Genomic DNA, 23,918 nt, shown 5'->3' with positions numbered 1-23,918 from the left:
CCACTACCACTGTCACTACCACTACCACTGCTACTGCCACTGCTACTACCACTGCCACTACCACTACCGTTACGACTACCACTACCACTGTTACTACCACTACCACTACCACTGCTACTACCACTGCCACTACCACTACCACTGCAACTACCACTGTCACTACCACTGCCACTACCACTACCACTGCCACTACCACCGTCACTACCACTGCCACTACCACTGTCACTACCACTACCACTGCTACTGTCACTGCCACTACCACTGCCACTACCACTGCCACTTTTCTCCGCCGAGAGTCAGCCTTACTCTGGGAGGAGAAAAGCCCTGGAAACGAGGTTGTACTATTACCATTACCTTTACGACAAATGTATGGGAATATTTACCTGGACTGCGTTGTTCAAGGAAAGGTTGCGTACGCTCCTCTCGAACAAACTACAGTATATCTATTTAAATTAAGGACCCTCTAAGTCTCTCAAAGAACACTTACTTTCAATCATCACACGCACTCTGTACTGATCAAAACGAAGTTGTGACACAACCTCAATTTCTTCTCTTTGCAGGTTGTTGGTCTCGATTTTTTCGACCCTGTCAGCAAAACAGAAATCTCACTCCATGACCTTTCAACGCCACTTAAGCTCACTTTCAACATAGGTGATGTACCCGAAGATAAAGAGGTTGTTTGCAGTTACTTCAACGAAACAAAAAAGGCCTGGGTTACTGATGGTATGAACGCTGTGGAACCAGTTGACGGATCGTTGACATGCGAATCAACACATGCGACTTACTTCGCGCCATCCTCGCGAGATATAAACAATGGTACTTCAAATGACACAAGTACAGAACCTCCATCTTCCACCACCGTGGGAGGTAAGATTCTCGCTGTTCTTTTTTCTCCTTACTGGAGAGAGATTTTTGATTGGATTTTTAAGTCACTCAGTGATTACTTTGGTTTTACATTATGCTCATCTTGGTAGGTGGCTTGAAAATAACTGTCGCCACGCGGTCGACCAGAGAGGAACGAAAACTAATCCAATTGTGACTTACTTGCTCTTGTTTTAGGGCAGGCGTTCTGCATCACGACTGCTTTTAATCGACAACTGATTGTTTTCGTATGTTGTGATCAGTTCGCCAAAGTTATAACTGGGATTTTTTGGGGGGAAGAGTTTGTACACTCGATTTTGAACATCTCTCCTCTCTCTCCCTCCCCCTCTCCTCCCCCCCCCCCCCTTCCCCCTCTCTCTCTCTCTTTCTCTTGATCGCATTGATTGACTTTTTCAATAGCCCTTAAGGCCTGGCCAAACGCTCGCAACATTTCAACGCAACATCTTGCAACATTGTTGCACGATGTTGCGACATGTGTTGAACGGGCCGGCCAAACGCACCCAACATTTTCAACATTTTCAACGCAACATGTCGATGTTTACGTGTCCCAGCCCCAGGCGCCCAACAAAGTGGACCTAGTGCGCATGCCCCAGTGCAACAATGTTGCGTGAACGTGGCCAAACGAGTACAACAACATCCAACATCCAAAATGTTGCACGAAAAATTTGGCTGTTTTCAAATTTGACCCAACATCATCCAACATGTTGCAACATATTACAGCATATCGCAACAGGGTGGCCAAACGTATGCAACATGTTGTGCACAACAATGTTGCAAGATGTTGCGTTGAAATGTTGCGTGCGTTTGGCCAGGCCTTTATGCTTGATGACGTCTGACTTGCTAATTTCACCACCAATCCTTCAATTTGAAAATTAAACTCATAAACTTGTAAATAAAACCCACGTGCGAATAGTATTTCAAGTCCAGATGATGTGAATAGTTTTGTGCAAACGAGCTTAGGGGTGAATTTTGAGCATATTTCATAATCATGCATAAGGCCTATTGTTCTTGGTCACTTAGAGTGAGTAGCGCCGATAGATCCTCTTTCATTGAAGATGCGATTCAAACCAACGAGCTTACTTCAGTTTCCACCAACTGTGCGAAAGAAAAAAATTACATGACTGAGTTTATTTACGACAGTGTTAAAAGCTTTTCAAGCATATCAAAGGCGTATTCCCCATAATTTACCTTTGTGTACATGCCCAAAGACTCGTGCAAACTTTTCCCAGGAAGGGACTGCGTTTTGTCAGAGTCGGCCCTCCCGACTTATAAATAGTCAGTTTGCCATTTGCACAATTTACCTTGAAAATAAGTCTGCTTTTTCGATGCGGCCGACGGGGTCCGGGATATCTCTCTGTGGAAGTTCCTGTCACGTGGTTAAATTAAAACTTGTTGCCTTTGCTCAGTTGCAGTCAACGTAGAGGAAGAGAAAGATTACACAGGAGCTATAATTGGTGGTGTCATCGGAGGTCTCCTGTTTATTACCATCGTTGTTGCTGTCATCTGGTGCTTTAGTAAAAAGAATAAAGCAAAAACAAGGGTAACCGCAGTAGAGCTCCCCGAGTGAAGAGATGAAAGTCATTCACGTTACATCGCATCGGAGACGCACCCACAATTAAAGTAGTGATACCTTTGCTATACCGGTATTAGGTGCATGTGGTGGTCGAGTTGCATTAGTAGAATCTTTTGTGGAAAACGTAGCTTTAAAGAGGTCGAACGCACTGATTAATGTCACTGTGGAGCCGAAGTGAAAACGATTAGGATCCCTAGTTTAAGTGAATGTTTTCCAAAGCCTAGTCATTTTCAAGTTGCAAGGAATATACGCGTTAGTTACAGTATTCGCTTATAAGCTGGATCAAAATAATTTCCCTCGCCATTGGACAAAAGGATTGTGAAATTATTCCCTAATTTCACTCGTCATCATTTGATTACCCATACATATTTTTAATCAATTATCTTTGAAAAATGAGTGGTTTCCCCAATGGACCTCTCTAGCTTATACGTTTTGTTTTCCCATTTCAGACCACGTAATGTTTCCAAGGGAGTTTTCCTTTTGTTGTTTCATAAGTTACGTATACATATGCACGTGCATAAGACTACATTTGAAGAAACTGTTTCCTCGAGTAACACCACGTGGCCTGAAATGGGAAAACAAAAGCAAGCTAAAGAGGTCCATCTTCTTTTTGGATTTCAATAACACTTGTAAAAGTCTCATTACTTTTCCGGCATAGAGCGAGTTTCAATTGAGTGTCGTAAAACCAAAACCAAAGTAATTACTTTGGCCAATCAAAAGGGACGGAGACAATCCAGTAAACCAATCAAAACTCGAAGTAATTACATGTAGCCGACACAAAGCGCGGGAAATTGTGCACGCGCGAGCGACGATTGGTTTTGGTTTCACTTCTGATTGGTTGGAAAACTTAGCGCGAGAAGTTTGAACCAATCACTGAGTGAAGTAATCATAAACCAAAGTAATTATCTAATTACTTTCGACACTCAATTGAAAACCGCTCTATGCACACTCCGCGCAAAAATACCACTGAAGTAGTAGGCACCGTCCTTTTAATTATTCCTTAAAAGGAATAATAAGGAATACTTTAACGCGTATCTTTGAAATACAAGCGAAATTAATCCTTAATTTCACGGGGGCACATTGCGATTACATGAAGGGAAAAATCATTGATGAAAGCCCGTTCAATGCCGCGACAAATGACATCAACTCAACTGGTCATTCGTTTCAATGAATACTTTAATCTTAAAAGTGCAGCAAACACCCTTTCATTGGATAATTTTTCTTTTCTAACCATTCATACTCTTGCTTTGTGGCGTTTTGGTTGCCCTTGTCGTTGCTGAAACTCTCTAAATTTAATATTAGGGACCTTAAGATCTACGACGGCGACATCAACGAAAACGTCACCTCAAAATAAAACTTTGCTCTATTATAAGTCTTTCGCGATTATTCCATCTCGTTCACGTCCTGCAATATGGGCGAAGTATCCTAAAAATAAATTGGTAAGAGCGATTTCAGAGTGAAAATAGAGAATGTAAGATTCTCTATTGCATGCTCACGTTGTCGTCAAAACCTAAAATTTGGTGATTTCACGTCGTCGTCATGCAGAGAACCGCAAAAATATGAGCAATAATCCGTGCCGCACGTGCAGCACGATTATTTATGCTCTTTTAACCAATTATATCACTGTTTTGTGGCGTTGTCGTCGACGTCGTCGTCGTAGATTTTAAGCTCCCTATTGATGTCAGGACGACAACTGCAAAGAACTGTACTAAACTGATAAACGCATGCGCAGGGCGTGCAGTACATTTTTTCATTAATTTTTCAATAATCTATTATTTCGAGTCGTTCTTGTTCTTAGCGACGCCCTCTTTGCTTAAGCTTTTTTTTTTCCATTTACTTATGCCAATACACGATACAGTCAAATGAGCGAATGGTTTGAGTCATGAAACTTTGATCATTACTTCTCAAACTCGTTAATAATTCATAAGGATATTAGCCAATCGGAGTGTCCCATTTTGGTCAGGTGCATGCATCCTGATACCCAATGAGACTACATACCAAGAAAACGCTGAATTAGGTTAAAAAACTGATCAAGACACTGATCAAGACACTTGAATTTAATAAACCTAATACACCTTCGGAAAAAACACATAAATAAACTAATCGCTCACAATGCATTTTAAAATCGACATAAAACTCTCGCAGTACCTCTTATATTTGGCGTCCAGAGGATTAAAACCAATTTGGACACCCAATAATTCAGCGATAGAGCATCCATTCCAGCAATCACGGGCACCCAACGAGAATATAGTTTAAAGTTACTTAGACATAGCATTGTTAAACGTATATTTTAGTATTTAAACGGTAGGTATAGGCATATTTTTATCCCCTAAAATTTTTCATCTGTTCGGATTTCCTAGCTGAAAGTCTAGTGATCCGAAAATTATAGGGATCAAAACTTACCTTTCGAAAATTTCAGCCAGAAAAAAGGCTCCCGAAAATTCTAGGTGAGCTTTTTAGGGTAAAAATTTGTTAAAAATGGGCAATTATACCATCTTTTAGATGTTCGAAGCAAGCAAGAAAGCAATTTTACGACAAATGTTCCGAAAATTCTAGATCTCAAATCGTCTTCCGAACAGATATTTTCCGAAAATTGACGTTGGGTGCCCTTGAGCAATGTCTGCTCTCAAGGCTTAATAGTCTTTGCAACTCTCTTAACCTCAGCCATTCGGCGAGTTCACAGCCCGATTCTTGGCAGGCGAAAACGACGTGATTCTGACTCGCTCTCCATTACGCCATATTATGTAAATTTCTTCCAAAGTTCTGCCTTTTATATTCATTTCCTTTACAAATTACTATCACTTCTCTGATAAAACAAAAGATCATCACATAACACTCATACTTGGTAAAACAAAAGGTTGAGAAGTCATGTCAAAAACTCGTGCTTCGTGTTTCATCAGAGGTTTCAAACACCTCGAAACAATAAAAGTACTCCGCCTACCGCGTCGTGCTTTCATTTGCTTCTCGGTGTTTGGAATCGCTGATGAAAACACTCGCACTCGATTTTGACATATCACTTCAAACTGGCCAAAATGCTCCACGGGAGCGTATTAAGCGCTGGAATGTGACAACAAAGCGTTGAATTCACAATGGCTTATGTATTCGCGACTATAAAAGTTAAGTGCCCCATCTTGTTGATCTCTTTTGCCGTATAATCCACGGACTCTGGTTCGAAGTGTGGTTTTTTATTTTGTCCATCTATGGTTCAAGTTCCTCAAGCGCCAGGACCACCGGCTCCTCCGATTCAACAAGCCCAACAAGCTCCACCTCAAGCGGCGAATACAGAGGTAGACATGCTTTCTGTTTTTCACACCGGAGTCAGTATCATTACTAGGAACGTTATGCTTCTCTGGTCGAATGTTAATTTTTCTGAGTTCTCGTGTTCGTCAGGTTATTTTGCATTTACCAATTCCTTGTTTATGTTACCTTACTTTGATTTGGGACATCATCAATACTTCTTAGGTTCTCCAATTTCTTATGTGTTATGTTTGGCGTTCGCGGCGCTAAGGGTTCGGTGGAAATCGAAATGTCATCTACATTTTCAGTTTTTCTGGCCGGGAGCATCTACTACGTGGTTCTTGTCCCTCTTAGATGTATTTCGCTGTACTGAACTTGAATCCTCCTGGAGTTCAATCAATTTATTTTCGTTTGGTACAACTACAAATTGCATGTGTTTGACAATAACTCAACCTCGTGTTTGTTGAATTTTCTTGCCTGTTTACATTTGGGCATCTCGGGATGGACACAAATATTGAACTACATTGTAGGTTCAGGTGCCAATTCGATATGTCTGGCTGTAACTGAACTTCATGTTTAATGGGTGGTTTGTTTTACTTTGAGTTTCTCGGGGCGGGAACGAATACTGAACTAGGTTCGGGAGCCAGTTAAAGGGACCCCGTCGGGTACGGGGAGGTTGGGGGGGGGGGGGGGTCCCGTGTCGCTTGTCTGAATTTTAAAAGATCTCGTGTCGGTGCTTTGTCAATGTTTCACATTGCTGTGACTAAAGCTGTTGGAAATTTAATAAACTTCAAAGGATGTAGTTTGTCGCGGTTTCACTTAAGTGCTGTCGCTACTTTTTAGACCATGTCGCTTGTCGGAATTTACCCTGGCAGAGCCTCGTTAAAGTGCTACTATGACCAAAAAATCAATTCTTCGTTTTCTTTTGATTTCAAAACTTTGTTAACTGAAGTGGCCAAAGTTTCAAAAAGAAATCTATTTTTTTCATACCTAGACTTTCACTCGACAAAACGAGCACTATGATTGGTTGATTCTTGGTCAAGTGCCCCTAATCAAATTCAAATTGTCATATAGCTGATTTTTTCCCACAACAGCGCGCGCTCTCATTGGTTACTTCGAGGTCACATGACATCTAGCAATAAAATTGTTTCCCACTAAAAGTCTCTGAGCGGGCAACAGTTCAAAATCTATGACGCCAGAGGGTAACAGTCCACTGATCCCGCGAATGTTGACCGACGACCGCCGTTGCTGTTGCCTTTTCTCGTTTTTCACTTAATGACTGATTCATCGAATTTCAATTTTTCCCTCGGCTGCGCCTCGGGGAAACATTGAGATTCTCGGGGAACAAAATTAACTGTTTCGCTCGGGACCAGTCATTAAGTGTTTAATGTAAACTGACCAGGGGCCCGTTTCTCGAAAGTCCCGAAAACTTTTCGGGTCCGAAAAGCCATTTGTGAACCTGCCAACCGCATGGTCAGGAAAGTCGATCTTTTAATATGTTTTCAAGGTAACAAAAAGCAAACTGACTGAAGTTTGAGGACTCAAATTCCTTCCGTTCTTGAGATACAGACGGAATTGTGACACCCGAAAATGGCCCGTTTAAGTTTCGGGACTTTCGAGAAACGGGCCCCTGGATACGATTCCGCATTTGTTGCCTGTGCGGGATGTTTTGCCGCGATTGTTGAAGGGAAAATCTAAATAGAGAACAAAGCACTTATGTCTGGTCCCTCGGTGAAACTAATTAGTTTTAATTTGGAAACGTAGTTTTCTCGGGAAAACAAATAACTGTTCCCCACGGGACCATATATAAAGTGCAAATTCATATTTCAACGGGAATTCTTATTTAACGATCCGCCATTAATTTTACTAGCTTTAGAATCTTGAAAGAGCTAGATCGAGGAGAAAATGACGTCAAAGACCCACTAAGTTAAGAATGCAATGCATGGGTACGCGGCTGAATTAATATGCAGCACGCGAGTTTGGCGCTTTCAGACTTTGAAACTCGTGTTTTCAATGTATAATAAGCTGCATTTTACACGTTAAAATTTTAAGCTAGTGAGTAAATGACATCACTCTTTCCTAGATCCAACCCTCTGACGTCTAACCGACCAGTAATGGCGGAGCGTAAAATCCATTTCTTACATTGAAAATAAACAGTCTTTGGATAAAGATCGTTGCTCAGAATTTTACCAGTCAGGCGTTAGCAAACACACAAAATCTGAAGAAAAAAAGGAAATGATTTTTTGATCATATTAGCAAGCTTCGAATTCTGTTGCTCTTTGCTTGCATTTTGGTGTCTCGGGCGGGGCCGGAGTTCTCAAGTGCCACTTAAGGGTGTTTGGCTGTACCCGAACCTCGGGTTCCGTTGCGTGTATCTGATACCCAAGGAAGCTACAGATCATGAAAGGCCCGAGTTAAAAAACTGATCAAGACACTGAGCAAGACAAAATCACTTGGTGTGACAATTGACGACGAACTCAGCTGGAATTGCCACATCGAAAAACTAACCAAAAAGAGCGCTTTTGGAATCAGTACCAGGAAACATGTTAAGCACCTGGTTCCTCAGGCAACCTTACATCTTTAGTACAACCTCTTTTGACTACTGCGGCACTTTTTAGGGAACCTAGGGTTAACTTTACAAGACAAAGCTGCAAAAACTGCAGAATAGAGCAGCCCACGTTTTAACATTTTCTCCAACTATGACGTTAATGCTTTTGTTGAAAATTCTAAGGTGGAAAATTCTTGATCGCCAAAGAAACATACAAAAGGCCACCATGGTATTCAAATGCCTATATGGGTTAATTAGCTCCGGACTATTTAGCATCGAAATTTTCTGAACAAAATCCAAACTATAACTTGAGGACTCCGAGAGCAAACTTAATGTTAAATTGACACGTAAAATTATTTCAACAATGGTTTTAGTTATATAGTGGCCTTCCTTGTGAGGGTAGGTACCCGGAATCTCCCAGGTCGTTCAAACGCGCAATCAGCAAAGCTCTAAACGACACGGTATTTACGGAGTGCAGCTGTTTAAGTAATGGTCCGGCTAAGAAGCAGGCAGCCCAGCGGCAAAAGTACTTAGAAGCTGCGAAATATTAATTTTTAATTTCACTCCAATCGAGGCATCTGATTGGCTAATATCGGAAAATGTCGAAAAAAGATGAGAAAAAAATGAAAAAAAAGCCTTTTTTGGATTTCTTCTTCCCCATGCCCTTGATCTCTGTCTCTCGGCCAAACTTGGGCATTGTTCTATGCGCCAATCAAATGGCGCATAGAATCTTGACGATATTTACAAACATAGTTTTTGAAGGCATAATGATTTGTTCTACGAAACAGAATCTAATTTTTTTAGACGGCAAGTCGATTACATTTTTCATTGAAATTCAAATTTCGCGCTTTTAGCTGCTTACACCAATGGGAACAGCCGAACTTAATTTGATTAAAAATGTTGGCACATTTTAACTAACCGACGCTATTGCCGCGGGCTATTGTTTTTCTGCCTGCTTTTTAGCCGGACCATTACTTAATACCATGAATGAAGGGGGTAGTTTCTAAAGAAACTGGTGCTGCGTCGGTGGGGAAGTAGTATACAAAAATTTGGTTTTATCAACGGAGTTGATAATGTAAATTGGCCACCGTACAGAGATTCTAAAAGCTGACGTTTCGAGCGTTAGCCCTTCGTCAGAGCGAATCGAGGAATTGTGGGTTACGTGTAATTTTTATAGTGAGTAGGAGCTACGCTATTGGTGGTAACATGGCAACGTGAAAAATAGGAATATATTTGTTAAATGAAAAGCGTTCGAAAATACCGTGAGGATTAAAGTGGTACTATGACCAAAATCGCATCTTTCCTATGTAAGCCATTTTGAAACATAAACAAGTAGTCTGCGTGAGAAGAAAAATGCTGTTTACTTTTTTCAAATATCTCTTTTCGTTCCAGAGATATTCGAGTTTTTAAAATATGCAAATTAGCGAAGTGATGACATCATACACTCAACCAAATTTTGTTCAAATATGATGAAAAGATATATCTCAGGCAATTTGTATCAGAAACTTTTGATTTTTTGCAGTAAGATTCTACTAAATGTTCTCCACAATATGAGCTTAACAGTTCTGTTACCATGGCGTCATACTGGGTTCCAGACCTCCCCCATATTATGAGCTTTTCTGGCCACCTTTGGCGTTCCATTTTGATATTTGCTAACAGCACTTCATATGCATGATCCAGCAAGCATATAAATATGTTAGCACGACTTTGTGGCCTTGTTTAACATTTTTCAAGCTGAAAATCACAAACATATTGAAATAAAGTTGGTGGGGACTGGAAAAGAGTGAGTTGCCATGGCAACATAATTTTTTATAGCCATCGGTGTGTTTCCTGTAGAGCTATTAGACTACCAAGTTTCAATGGTCTACGCTGTAAGTTGGCCAAGGTAGCTCTATTTATATACTCAATATAATATTAGGTTGAGTGTATGACGTCATCAGTCATCTCGTTTGCATATTTTTCCCATTTTTCAAACTTAAATATCTCCGGAACTAATGAAGATATTTGCAAACGGTAAATGGCGTTTTTGTTCTTCCATGTAATTCTATGTGATACACTCAAAAAATCAAGGGGTAAAAATTTGATCATAGTACCACTTTAAGGGTGCCGATTTGGAAGATGAATTTTGTTCCAGATTCTTGCGGCTTTCCGTCCTGCCTAGATGTAGGGAAAGGCCGCAGATAGCCATGTGTTTTTTGGAGTGGTTAGGGAGATTAAAATGACGAGCGACTGGCTTAGATGCATCCTTGTCATTCTTCTCAACATCGCAAAGATGTTCACGGAGTCGGTCACATAGTCGTCTACCTGTCCCGCTAATGTATGATTTATTGCATAACGAACAGGTTTTCCATTAATTGACATTTGCGGAGGTACATGTGAAACGATCTGTGATGTTGACAGATCGATTAGGTCCCGATATCTTGCTAATGTTAAGAATGAAAAGACAAGTTTTGCATCGTGAGCGCGCACATTTGAAAGCGCCGGGTTGCTCGTTAGTTTTGAGCGCGCTTCTAACTAAAAAGTTGCTTACGTTTTTGTCGCGTTTGAGTGAAATAAGTGGAGGTTGCGATAAGATTATACCAATCTTGGGATCATTTTGGAGTAATTTAAAATTAGTGATCGTGGAATAATGGCCAGTTTGGATATACTACTATTACAACGAGGATAATATACAAAGAGTACTTTGTGAATTAAGATGAGCAGATCGACAACATGGGCTCCTTAAGGAGGCTCAAAATTGTTTCTCCTTTTTTCAAACAAACATTCTTTTTTTAGATACAGTTAGGGTAATCATATCAAAAAAAAAATTTGGCCAGGGTATTACGTACCCATCATAGATTTCTCACATTACATTTTCCTCCAAAATAACATTACCATGTCAACGATGTAAGGCATTTCTTTGAGCCTTAAAATCAAGATATATTTTCTTTTTTGTAAAAACGGGACGGTGAAATCTTCCCATTCAGCGTTACCAGATAATGTTAGAAATAATCTCTAACATATTTTAAGATTCAACAAAATGTGTAGGTCAGTCTTTCAAAAAAATAAGTTTTTTTGAAAATTGTCGCTAATTTATTTTTTCACCTACAGAATTTTTTTAAATTTGAAAAACAAGCGTTTTAAAATAATCTAAGCTAACGTGCAAAAGATAAAAAAAAAATTCACCTTCCGGAAGCAAAGATATAAGCGAGTAAAGTTGCAAAATCAGGAAAAATGAGGGGGTTACAAGATCAGCTTTTACGCATGTTTCACCCGTTCATTCGAGTGCACGCGAGAATTGAGTTTCTGGCTTGCGCGCGCGCGCTCAGCTGAAAACCCTTTCGAGCCTCCTTAAAGTTTGGGATATTCGTCAGGAATAATGTGGAGTTTTACTTATCAAGTAAAGCTATGATCCTCGCAGTTATAAACGCAATTTTAGCAATTACGTAGAGAGGCCTGAGAAATTGAACCCTTGCCCTCGCGATACTGGTGCGAGGCAGGTAGTTTTTTTTTAAGCAATAAAAATGATGTCAGTAAAGGGGAGGCCACGAAACAACAGGTTAAAGGAGAAAAACAACCGTTCTGCACGCGCAGCACGTGCGGTTAATTTTAATACAGTTTTCAGTCCTGCGAAAACAAAGACCCCGACAACGACAACGACCGTGAAAGATATTTAAATGTGTAACTTCAATAAACCAAAGTGTCCTTACATCAGGAGTTGAGCTTTGGTCATTTCAGGTTGTGGATTTGCAGCCTTAACAAAGAGAAAAGCGGAATATCTGCCGATTGTTATTTTTTTAGACAAAAAATGTTCAAACAAATGTGATTGCAAACAACACTCAATGTAGATAAAAACTGTAAGAGCGATCTGTGCTCATAATTTTAAAAGGAAGAGGGGTTAAAACAGATCTAAAAAAAACGTTAAACTAAATTTTTAGTCGAAATTAGAGAAATGTGCTGAGGAAGTTACGGAATGCAAATATAGAGACACCGACAGCACTGTGAATGAAGACGGGAAGGTCGAGGTGGGTGTCATATCGCAAGGCCACACATACGAGCAAGTATTTAGATTCCCATTCACACAGCCCAGCGCAAAACAAAAGAGCTCTCGTTAAGACCTTACTAGACCGCGCTAAATGTATTCCGTCTACGTCTTTGAAAAATACATGTTTACCCCCAATTTTCTTTTCGGATTTTAATAACTCTTGTTAAGATCATAGTCAGTAAACCGCCCACGGTACATGTCAGTCGATCCAGATGGGTACCCTGGGTGGGTACGTCATGTCAGTCGATCCAGATGGGTACCCTGGGTGGGTACGTCATGTCAGTCGATCCAGATGGGTACCCTGGGTGGGTACGTCATGTCAGTCGATCCAGATGGGTACCCTGGGTGGGTACGTCATGTCAGTCGATCCAGATGGGTACCCTGGGTGGGTACGTCATGTCAGTCGATCCAGATGGGTACCCTGGGTGGGTACGTCATGTCAGTCGATCCAGATGGGTACCCTGGGTGGGTACGTCATGTCAGTCGATCCAGATGGGTACCCTGGGTGGGTACGTCATGTCAGTCGATCCAGATGGGTACCCTGGGTGGGTACGTCATGTCAGTCGATCCAGATGGGTACCCTGGGTGGGTACGTCATGTCAGTCGATCCAGATGGGTACCCTGGGTGGGTACGTCATGTCAGTCGATCCAGATGGGCACCCTGGGTGGGTACGTCATGTCAGTCGATCCACATGGGCACCCTGGGTGGGTACGTCATGTCAGTCGATCCACATGGGCACCCTGGGTGGGTACGTCATGTCAGTCGATCCACATGGGCACCCCGGGTGGGTACGTCATGTCAGTCGATCCACATGGGCACCCCGGGTGGGTACGTCATGTCAGTCGATCCACATGGGCACCCCGGGTGGGTACGTCATGTCAGTCGATCCACATGGGCACCCCGGGTGGGTACGTCATGTCAGTCGATCCACATGGGCACCCCGGGTGGGTACGTCATGTCAGTCGATCCACATGGGCACCCCGGGTGGGTACGTCATGTCAGTCGATCCACATGGGCACCCCGGGTGGGTACGTCATGTCAGTCGATCCACATGGGCACCCCGGGTGGGTACGTCATGTCAGTCGATCCACATGGGCACCCCGGGTGGGTACGTCATGTCAGTCGATCCACATGGGCACCCCGGGTGGGTACGTCATGTCAGTCGATCCACATGGGCACCCCGGGTGGGTACGTCATGTCAGTCGATCCACATGGGCACCCCGGGTGGGTACGTCATGTCAGTGGATCCACATGGGCACCCCGGGTGGGTACGTCATGTCAGTGGATCCATATGGGCACCCTGGGTGGGTACGTCATGTCAGTGGATCCATATGGGCACCCTGGGTGGGTACGTCATGTCAGTGGATCCATATGGGCACCCTGGGTGGGTACGTCATGTCAGTGGATCCATATGGGCACCCTGGGTGGGTACGTCATGTCAGTGGATCCATATGGGCACCCTGGGTGGGTACGTCATGTCAGTGGATCCATATGGGCACCCTGGGTGGGTACGTCATGTCAGTGGATCCATATGGGCACCCTGGGTGGGTACGTCATGTCAGTGGATCCATATGGGCACCCTGGGTGGGTACGTCATGTCAGTGGATCCATATGGGCACCCTGGGTGGGTACGTCATGTCAGTGGATCCATATGGGCACCCTGGGTGGGTACGTCATGTCAGTGGATCCATATGGGCACCCTGGGTGGGTACGTCATGTCAGTGGATCCATATGGGCACCCTGGGTGGGTACGTCATGTCAGTGGATCCATATGGGCACCCTGGGTGGGTACGTCATGTCAGTGGATCCATATGGGCACCCTGGGTGGGTACGTCATGTCAGTGGATCCATATGGGCACCCTGGGTGGGTACGTCATGTCAGTGGATCCATATGGGCACCCTGGGTGGGTACGTCATGTCAGTGGATCCATATGGGCACCCTGGGTGGGTACGTCATGTCAGTGGATCCATATGGGCACCCTGGGTGGGTACGTCATGTCAGTGGATCCATATGGGCACCCTGGGTGGGTACGTCATGTCAGTGGATCCATACGGGCACCCTGGGTGGGTACGTCATGTCAGTGGATCCATACGGGCACCCTGGGTGGGTACGTCATGTCAGTGGATCCATACGGGCACCCTGGGTGGGTACGTCATGTCAGTGGATCCATACGGGCACCCTGGGTGGGTACGTCATGTCAGTGGATCCATACGGGCACCCTGGGTGGGTACGTCATGTCAGTGGATCCATACGGGCACCCTGGGTGGGTACGTCATGTCAGTGGATCCATACGGGCACCCTGGGTGGGTACGTCATGTCAGTGGATCCATACGGGCACCCTGGGTGGGTACGTCATGTCAGTGGATCCATACGGGCACCCTGGGTGGGTACGTCATGTCAGTGGATCCATACGGGCACCCTGGGTGGGTACGTCATGTCAGTGGATCCATACGGGCACCCTGGGTGGGTACGTCAGGTCAGTCGATCCACATGGGCACCCCGGGTGGGTACGTCATGTCAGTCGATCCACATGGGCACCCCGGGTGGGTACGTCATGTCAGTCGATCCACATGGGCACCCCGGGTGGGTACGTCATGTCAGTCGATCCACATGGGCACCCCGGGTGGGTACGTCATGTCAGTCGATCCACATGGGCACCCCGGGTGGGTACGTCATGTCAGTCGATCCACATGGGCACCCCGGGTGGGTACGTCATGTCAGTCGATCCACTTGGTCACCCGGGTGGGTACGTCATGTCAGTCGATCCACATGGGCACCCCGGGTGGGTACGTCATGTCAGTCGATCCACATGGGCACCCCGGGTGGGTACGTCATAAACTTGGTGACGGTTCTCAATCCTGTTTTAATCGTTTCTTTACGGTGATTTAGTGAGATTATAATGTAAAATGTCGATAGCTACCTATTTATCTTTGTTTTGGAAGCCGCAATGAACGTGCATGTGCCGTGTGGTATCAGTGTTCAGTCAATTCCAGAGTTTCTTCTTAAAGTATATTTTAGGTTGATCGATCGTTTGCAGAGATTTCAGTATGACGATTTTTTACAATCGTTGGGCTTATTTGGCCCCCGCACTGCTCGACTGTTGCGTCATGCAGTTGTGCAGCGTCATCAGCCCGAAGTAAAGTGTTTGACGAACAACAGCGCTCGTCAGAGATCTACTTTTTCCCTTCAGGAAATCGAAAATTTTGTTTGGGAAAGCAATAACGTCCTACGGGCACGAAGTATTTCCATTTGGAAAAGAAATATTTAAACCTTTGGCGGGAAGATGTAACTGTCCTTCGGGACGTGAAACACTCCCTTTTGGGAACAAATATTTCCTTCGGGAAAGCAATAACATCCTTCGGGATGCGAAACATTCCTTTTTGGGAACGAAAAACCTCCACTTGGAGACATTAAAGCTTAAACTGAATTACAGCCAGCAACGGTGTAAACATTAGTGAGTTTAAACAAAGACGACGGCTACGGCTACGGCAACGCCGCAAAGAAAGAATATGATTGGTTAAAAAAGGAAAAGTAATCGTGTTGCACGTGCAGCACGAATTTTCGTGCATTTCTCTGCCGTACTCCGAAAAACAACAGGGGGTTTAAGAAACGACGACGGCTACGGCAAAGACAATGCCAAAAAGCAGTACTATTATTGGTTAAAAGAATCAAAATGCTCATGCTGCACGTGCGGCACGCATTTTTAAACATTTCTCTTCCGTACTCGTCAAAACTACTACGTGAAATGACCAAATTTAAGGTTTTGACGACAACGTGGACAAACTACCGTGAATCTTTCAGTCTCACTCTTTACTTCAAATCCGTCTGTACCAATCCAGTTTTAGGACACTTCACTCACATTGAATAATATAAACAAGATGGAATAATCGTGAAATACTTAAAACAGTTCAAAGTTATATTTTGGAGTGACGTTTTCGTCTCCGTAGACTTCGTGGTTTCTTTAATTCCCTAATAACGTGAAATCACCAAATTTTAGGTTTTGACGACAACGTGAGCATATAACCACGAAACAGTCCTTTCCTGTTTTGACTCTAAAACCGTTCGTATCCATCCAGTTATAGGATAGTTCGCCCGCATTGTACAAAGTGAATAAGACGGAATAACCGCGAAATACTTGCGATAGCGCAAAGTTATATTTGGACTGCCGCTTTCGTTGCCGTAGCCGTCATCTTCGCTTAAACTCCCTATTGATTGAAATTTGGTTGCAAAACGAACACATGGACCCGTGATGTCTGTCTGCATGGAGCACATATGACTGGTGTGCCTGGGTTTGGTGATCATAACAATTGTACTAATGATTGTGATATTTATATGTATGATGCATCTGTGGGTCATGTGCAATTACGCAGTACACCTGGAATTCGATCACGTTTGCAATCTGCAAGGGTTAAGAGACAGGGGAACCATCCAGACTGGCAAAGAAAACAGGGGCACCCAACGAAAATTAGTTCCAAAATGCATAATAATTGGAAAAAACGTACAAGAAAACGATAATAAAACATATTTTAATGTTTTTTTTTTTTTCATTTTGCTGAAAAAAAGGTGTTTCGCACTCCCAGGATGATTATGAGCAAAATCCCAGCTCCCAGCTAGATAGTGAGTGATACTGCCAGCCAGCCGACTTTGCGTCACTGTTTCCCAGCCAGCAAAGAACCTCGTGAATCTAAACCGCTCGCCAAACCGGTCAATACAGGGTTTTTTTTCTCAACATTAGATAGGTTGAACCAGCAGTAAGCTTCTCGGGAACGAGGTCTCCTCCAGTCTCCCCCACTTCCTGTTCTCGTCCAGCCAGCACGGATTGAAATGCTAAAAATATTTATAGTTTCTCAGCGAAAGGGTATTAAAGGGGCAGTGTCACGCTATTTTATTCCAAGTTTAAAACAGTAACGACGTCCCTGCATCAATGAAAACCACACAATAATGCTGTAGTTTTGTTGCCAATGACCATTGAAGTGCATTGAGGCTATTCTTTGTTGTTTCCAGCCAAGGATGGAGAGGATGGAAAAGGATTGAAACTTGAAAAAACTGGCCACTTTTTTCAAGTTTAGAGACAGAAAAACATTAATTACGAATAGCTCTTTGTGGAATAGCTCTTTGTGCCATACGTACATTTCATATCTTGTCAGCAGGTTGTCAGGAATGTTGTAAGTGTGTGAGCTTAAGTACCAATTTAGACTTTTACCCATTTTTTACCTAAAAACAGAAAATTAAGCACGGCAGTGCCCCTTTAAAGTAAATAACTTGCCAGCCAGCTGAATTTTTACTGCGGAACAGATATTTTGCGGAACACCTTCGTTGAGTGCCCTTGAGAAAAACCTTCAGAAAAGTTGTTCGTTTTTTAAGATGCAGAACACCGAGAAGGAAAAACAGTACTAGCGTTATAGATTGGCGGCCAATAAATTATTCTCTTGTCGCGTGCTAATCATCCTCACTAGCCTCGTTAGCAAATTCAAAAGAACTTTTGCTCCAAAGTGAGGCTGGTGGGGATGATTAGCACAAAGACAAGAGAGTAATTTGTTGGCCGCCATTTTAACAATACTGTCTACAAAGTACCATCATCATCAGTGTTGCACAGAAATTTTATGAATTATAAAGAATGCCCAGTATATTCAGAGACAGGTAAGTTTTTATACTCATTAATATATCCAAAGAAGAGCAACCACATGCTATAACTGTGCTCAAAGAGGTGTCTATTATTTGGAGATTTTGAGTTAAACCCAGGCCCTACGGCAGTAAAATGTGGTGGGTTTGATAACATGTTGAAATCTAGACTGCAGGGAACAAGGGCTGATCACATAATGCTACAATACAGATAGAATGAATTTAAACACTTAAGTCACAGAATCGAGTTGAAATTTTACGGACACGACAGCCGTTGAACCAGCAACTACGCTACAAATTCCTAGTTATATATATCTGTATATAAGATACATAGGGGGTGCATTATGTTGCAAATTTCATAGCTGATGCAAAAGTTTAGTTCATAGGGAGTGAAACGTTAAATTATTAAATAGCTAAAAACAAGCAAACACCATACAAGGTCCATCCGTATGGTCTCTCACGTATATACGTCATGTAAGTCCATCCATATTGTCTCCAAGGTGGATTTTTGTTTTTTTTTTCAAACCACTTTTAAATTAAACTGGTTTAATTTTTTTAGAACACTGCCAACAATTTTTAACATATTTGAGCATTTTTTAACATATTTGGATATCTTTCTGTAATTAATTTTATGGAGTATGTATAAAATAAACTAGAGAAATCATTTTAAGATTATTATGATGGATTGTTATCTTTGATGCTATCAAAGACAATAACAATTATTTATGCATGTGAACAATAACTTTTAGTGTTTAGGGTTAAATGCTCAGCTTAGTGATTAGGGTTAAGAATATTGGCTTGTGGTTGGTGGAAGTAACGCATTCTTTCACACGTAGGATACAGGGGTTTAGTTTGTAAAGAAGCTGTGGTGCTGTGTCAGTGGGGAAGTGAAATAAGGAAAAGGGTTTATCAACTGAGTTAATATGGTAAATTGATCACTGTAAAGAAATTTGAAAGTTGACATTTCAAGTGTTAGCCCTTCGTCAGGGCTAAACCCTTTCCTGTCTTTAACAAGTAGGACTACTTTCATAATGAAAAAAAAAACAGTGATACTCTTTAGTTATTCCTTTGGCAATATAACTTGTATAATAAAAGAATTATAAATATTTGTTTCCCAGATGTTCAATTAAATAGAGCAGTACATGATGTATACAACTGGAAAGTAACTACATTACCATTAAACGTAACAATGGTGTTATTTGTACTGTTACAATATTAATAAACTAGAATTTATCTTGAAAGGAAATAACTCATTTTACAAAATGGCCTGTTTACAAGCTGAATGTAAAGGAAATGTCTTTGAAATAATTGAAAGTAAGATTAGTAGCACTACACAGGTTTAATGTTGTAGGAGAAATAAGTCATTGGACATCTCCAAACTTGGTCACTTCTCAAGCGTAATGGTTTTTGATCTCAGTTATTTTTTTCTAAAAGCATGTTGGGGTACAAGGGTGGCATTTTACAATCAAGTCGGTCTCTATCAAAGAGAGCTGCCATTGGTTGTTGGGCATTTTCTGTGCATGGAATGGACGTGTTGACAACTTTTTGGCCTATTTCTGCATAATTACTTGAAGCAAATTTTCTGTAATTCAACTGTGTGCATGGGACAAGACTTGAAAAAGTTCCTGTTTTGGAACTACATTCTGGCTTTGTTTCCTGTGAAGAGTTCCTGTAACCCATTTCCTTAGAGTTATCATATGTTGGTCCATTTTTGTTAATTGTTTTGGCTTATATCAATCCTTGTTTTCTGAAAGGCAAAGCTGTTTCTCCGTTTTTTCTTTTAAGAAATGTTTGGCCTTGTAAAAATCATCTTTGAAATAACAATTTTGTTGTGCGTCTTTTGTCTTTAGGTGGCCTTTCAATTCCTCTATTTCTCTATAGAAATCTATTTCATGTAAGCAATTGCATTGGTGTGATTCTGCCACATGTGGCTACAGGCTCTGGTGTTGTGTTGCACATTTGTGAATATATCAAACTTTGGACCAAGAGTGGCCTGGGGTGAATAATAAAATATTCATCTATAAATTATTCTGAGGTCTTGAGAAATATGCAGTGTCTGTGAGTAGTGTTGTGGAAAGGGAGTTGGCATAAATGGTATTTGGGGGGTGGGGGAAGGGATAGATGTGTGAAGGAAGGGTGGGGTAGGATGGAGGTACTGGAGGAGTTCATGTAGGGGTAGGTGAGTCGAAGAGAGGGAATGATGTCTACTTCTTTTTTAGACCCCCTAAAAAAACCAAGTCCCTGTTTTTTTAACTACACTCCCCAAAAAAAGAAAAATCCCTTTTTTAGACAGTTGATAAAAAAATTCAAACCAAAAACAAACGCACCCCCTGCAGCATTCCCCTCGATCCGCCCCTGTGGCATTTTCGAGAAGAACAGAACAGTCATATAACGGCAAAGGTCGAGTCCTCCAACGGACTAAAACGCATCGATCGCAGTCCTCCCAGCTTAAAATTTCACGACTGACTTGACAACCCAATAACAAGATTTTGTAATAAATGAAATGGTAGTTGGTATATCACGTTTCTACCGACCAATCGGGTCGAAAGAACAGAAGAGCCAAAAGATTCACCGAAACAACTCACACGCACTTGACTCTGAGGTTGATTTCCGTTCATGTTGTCAAAAGTTCAGTAAATGTCACCAACAACAGTTATTCTTTAGCCTCCCACACAAACACTCTTTGGGCTTCGGAACGCGTGACAAAGCCCAAAGTGTGTCTGCTTGGGAGGCTATACTTCTTAGGACTACTTTCACCCAGCTTTCTTCACCAACTTTTGAGAATGGTTTCAGCATATCCAAAACAACACAGAATTAAAACGAAGAGCTCGCTGCTTGATAAAAAAACATTAATTGTACGATAGTGATAAACATGAGTTTCATTTTTTCATAGAATTTTACGTTTCGTATGTGCTAGCACATGTCTTTAGAAGAAACGGTTACTTAATTCTTATTTAGAGACTGGTAACTAGATAGATAGAGGTATGCGATCTTTGTAAGGGAAGAAAACTTGGTGCAAGTGTTTGGAAAATTTATCTTAAGTTCACGAGACTCTGAAACACTTTTACTAGAAAGGTGTGATAACTTCGCTTTGGAGACTTCTCACCATCTCAAATCTTGTATTAGTAATTTATCTAGCTGACCAATAGCGTGCAGGTTTCTGGGATAAGATTATAATGAATTCCCATTGCGATTAAAAGCCTGTAAAAACAACTATTCAACGTTCGTAGGGGCTGAACAATCTGCGAGCCATGCAAATTTCGCATTTAAGTTTAAGCACCCATATCAAATAGCGCGGATAAACTGTTATTAAGTCTAAGCATCCATTTTAAAACGGTTAGCTTTCAATAACTGTGTGATTCGCATCTTGACTCGCAGCCATGGCTCACATGTCTCGCTGGCTCGCACATTGTCCAAACTCACGTTTGTATCCAAGTAAAAGATTGTCGAAACATTTGCTTATCATGTGTCTCCTGCCAGCCATGAAACCTGCGGCTGGCTTTCTCGTAAACTGTATTCGAAATTCGAATGCCGGGCTCCGGATCAATCCTCACGAAGCCTTGTCAACGCCAGCAGGTAACAAGCAGGTGGCAGGTCATGTGACGATTAACAATACCTCCTTGACATCAACAGGTAAACCAAAGGCTTCTTAACAACGCGTGTTCCTTTCTGTATTCAACGAAGCAACTACCTGTTCAAGGTAAACTTCCATCTGCATCAAATGGACCAAGTTCTTTGGATAGCGCAGTCTTTCTTAATCTCGGCCGCCATTTTCTTCTTGTTCGAAGTGGAATTTGCTTTTGACCGCCATGGAGGCTGGCAGTGCTTCAAAGTGAATGCAACATCTGCAGAATATTTGAGTGACAGTTGGAATACAGTTACGCAGTGTTGCAAAATGAACAAGGCTGCAAGGTGGCAAACCCTCTTTGGAATTCTTGCGGTTGTCCAGACCGGCCTATTGATTGTGCTTCATACGCTCGGAATCCGCAGCAAATCTCCCCTTGTAGCAATAAGGCTTGTTTGTGCAACCTGCTGGGTTCTAGCTTGCATAGTTTTGTCAACAAAACTAGTGGATCATTTCTCGTCCCAAACTTCAGCGCCACGAAAAACGACCAGCGGTGATTATTATATGTCGATCATCTTTGCCTTTGTTAGTAACGCAATCACATACATTGTCAGGGCAGCTTTCAAAAGGGTTTCGCGCCTTTTTGCTCGCTCGAGGTGTTCGATCTCCCTTAACGAAGAGAGGGACACTTTCCAGGGGCAGGAATTGAAAGATGGGTGGTATTTTTGCGCATCTGACCTAAGCAGCCAATCTTTCGCGCTAACAGGCGTGAATGTGTCTCGCGCTTTGGCTGTATTGATTATAGCTTACGTAATCTCAAGTGGTTACACACTCTACATCGTGTTAGGACATGAAGAGAGCGCTGAGGAAGACTTCAAAACGGACGGCAGAACCACACGGATGCCAACCCAATCCGACGCCTCCGTTTTTCGCGAGCGGGATAACTATAATAAGGAAGGGTTCAATGAAGGAAACGTGGAAAAGAAGGAGGCGGTGGATAAGAACTGCGCTACGATTAACCCTCTCAATGAGCCTAACAAGAAGGAAAGGACTGTAGCGTTCATGGAAGAACACAGTGACGAAGAATCTTTCGTTTTCGGTTGGCGCTTGTGAAAACAGTGAGGAGTTTAAGAAACAACGATGGTTACGGCAACGACAACGCCACAAAACAATGATATTATTGCCTAAAAGACGAAAAATACTCGTCCTGCAATTTTTCTCACGTATTGAGCAAAAAAAACCAAAACAACGTGAAATGACCTAATTTAAGGTTTTAACGACGTGTGCACACAACAGTGAATCCTTCATTCTCTCCTTTTACTTCAAATCTGTCCGTACCAATCTTCACCCATATTGTACAACATAAACACAATGAAATAATCGCGAAATATTTAAGATAGCTCAAACTTGTATTTTGAAGTGACGTAGCCTTTGTCGTTTCTTAAACTCCCTCGTTACTCATGCTCATGGTATTTCCATATTGGATGATGTTAGTTTCCTGGGCAACCGCGGTCAAGTTCACACTGTTCACTCTATGGAGATCGAGATCACAAACGAAAGTGAACACGATCTTCAAGACTTAGTGAGTTCGTTGAATTTTGTTCACACCAGCAAATATTTCCTGCATTACAGGGAACAAAATAGAGACCGAGTTTGGTAAACGTTACGAAGTGTCCTCTTACCGTCTCCTCAATTGTAACTTCACCTTTGAACTTAAAGTTCACAGTGCTAGTTCTTCGCGCGGGGTCTGGGTCAGTCGTTTGGGTGGACAAATCAAGACGGTGAGCGTTATTTGGGATAGACGAGAGGCACTTCAGTTACATGAAGTTAACTCTATAATTATAAAATTTTCCCGTCAATTTAATTGGAAATAGCACGCTATTAAGATCCAAGATTTCAAACAACATGAAGGTCGAACCTGGACCATAAGCGACATTGACGACCACCAGACCATCGAAGCAAGCCGATGAGCAAGTGCAAGTTTTCATAATATTTAAATAGATACCCATCACCAAAATTGAAAGCTAACCGGTTTAAAAGGGGTGTTAGACTTAAACACTTGTGGATCAGTGCTATTCGGAATGGGTGCTTTGAATTAAACACTGTTGATAAGCGCTATACGAAAGACTTGAATACGGTGCATGGGAATATTGCGCTGTGACCTTCTAATCTTAAGTTAAAGGGGCTAGGTCACGCAATTTTAGGCAATTTCAGCACTGATCAAATGGTCAGAGAATTAACTAAAATATCAAAATAACTGTTCAAAACTATACATGAACTCTAACAAAACACAGGGAAGCCAAGAAGGGACATGGATGGACAAAACTGGAGAGGATTGAAATGGATTGAATTTGGGTAAATTTGAAAAACGTCGGCCCACCTGTTTTCAAATTTATATCAGTATATATCAAAATGTCAGTTACATAGCTGGAAAATCATTTTCTGTTATGTGGCCGTGATTTTGC

The 23,918-nt window shown here is 42.2% G+C and overlaps 2 protein-coding genes across 2 annotated transcripts in view; both read left to right on the top strand.

The window, feature by feature from the left end:
• LOC138020293 (uncharacterized) overlaps positions 1 to 6,339 on the top strand; it is a 46,036-nt gene extending 39,697 nt beyond the window's left edge. The window contains exons 18-19 of the mRNA XM_068867298.1: positions 561 to 867; positions 2,289 to 6,339. Of these exons, the coding sequence (XP_068723399.1) occupies positions 561 to 867; positions 2,289 to 2,449 (468 nt within the window). The 3' untranslated portion in view covers positions 2,450 to 6,339. The remainder of the gene's footprint in view (positions 1 to 560; positions 868 to 2,288) is intronic.
• An 11,432-nt stretch (positions 6,340 to 17,771) lies between these two features.
• LOC138021529 (uncharacterized) overlaps positions 17,772 to 23,918 on the top strand; it is a 7,548-nt gene continuing 1,401 nt past the window's right edge. Inside the window, exons 1-2 of the mRNA XM_068868425.1 lie at positions 17,772 to 17,906; positions 21,522 to 23,918. The exon at positions 21,522 to 23,918 is cut by the window's right edge and continues 1,401 nt beyond it. Of these exons, the coding sequence (XP_068724526.1) occupies positions 21,610 to 22,566 (957 nt within the window). The 5' untranslated portion in view covers positions 17,772 to 17,906; positions 21,522 to 21,609 and the 3' untranslated portion in view covers positions 22,567 to 23,918. The remainder of the gene's footprint in view (positions 17,907 to 21,521) is intronic.

This window comes from Montipora capricornis, chromosome 10, assembly GCF_036669925.1.
Source record: "Montipora capricornis isolate CH-2021 chromosome 10, ASM3666992v2, whole genome shotgun sequence".
NCBI classification, from domain to species: domain Eukaryota; kingdom Metazoa; phylum Cnidaria; class Anthozoa; order Scleractinia; family Acroporidae; genus Montipora; species Montipora capricornis.
Note: the sequence above shows the minus strand (reverse complement) of the source record. Positions and strands in the feature narration are given on the sequence as shown.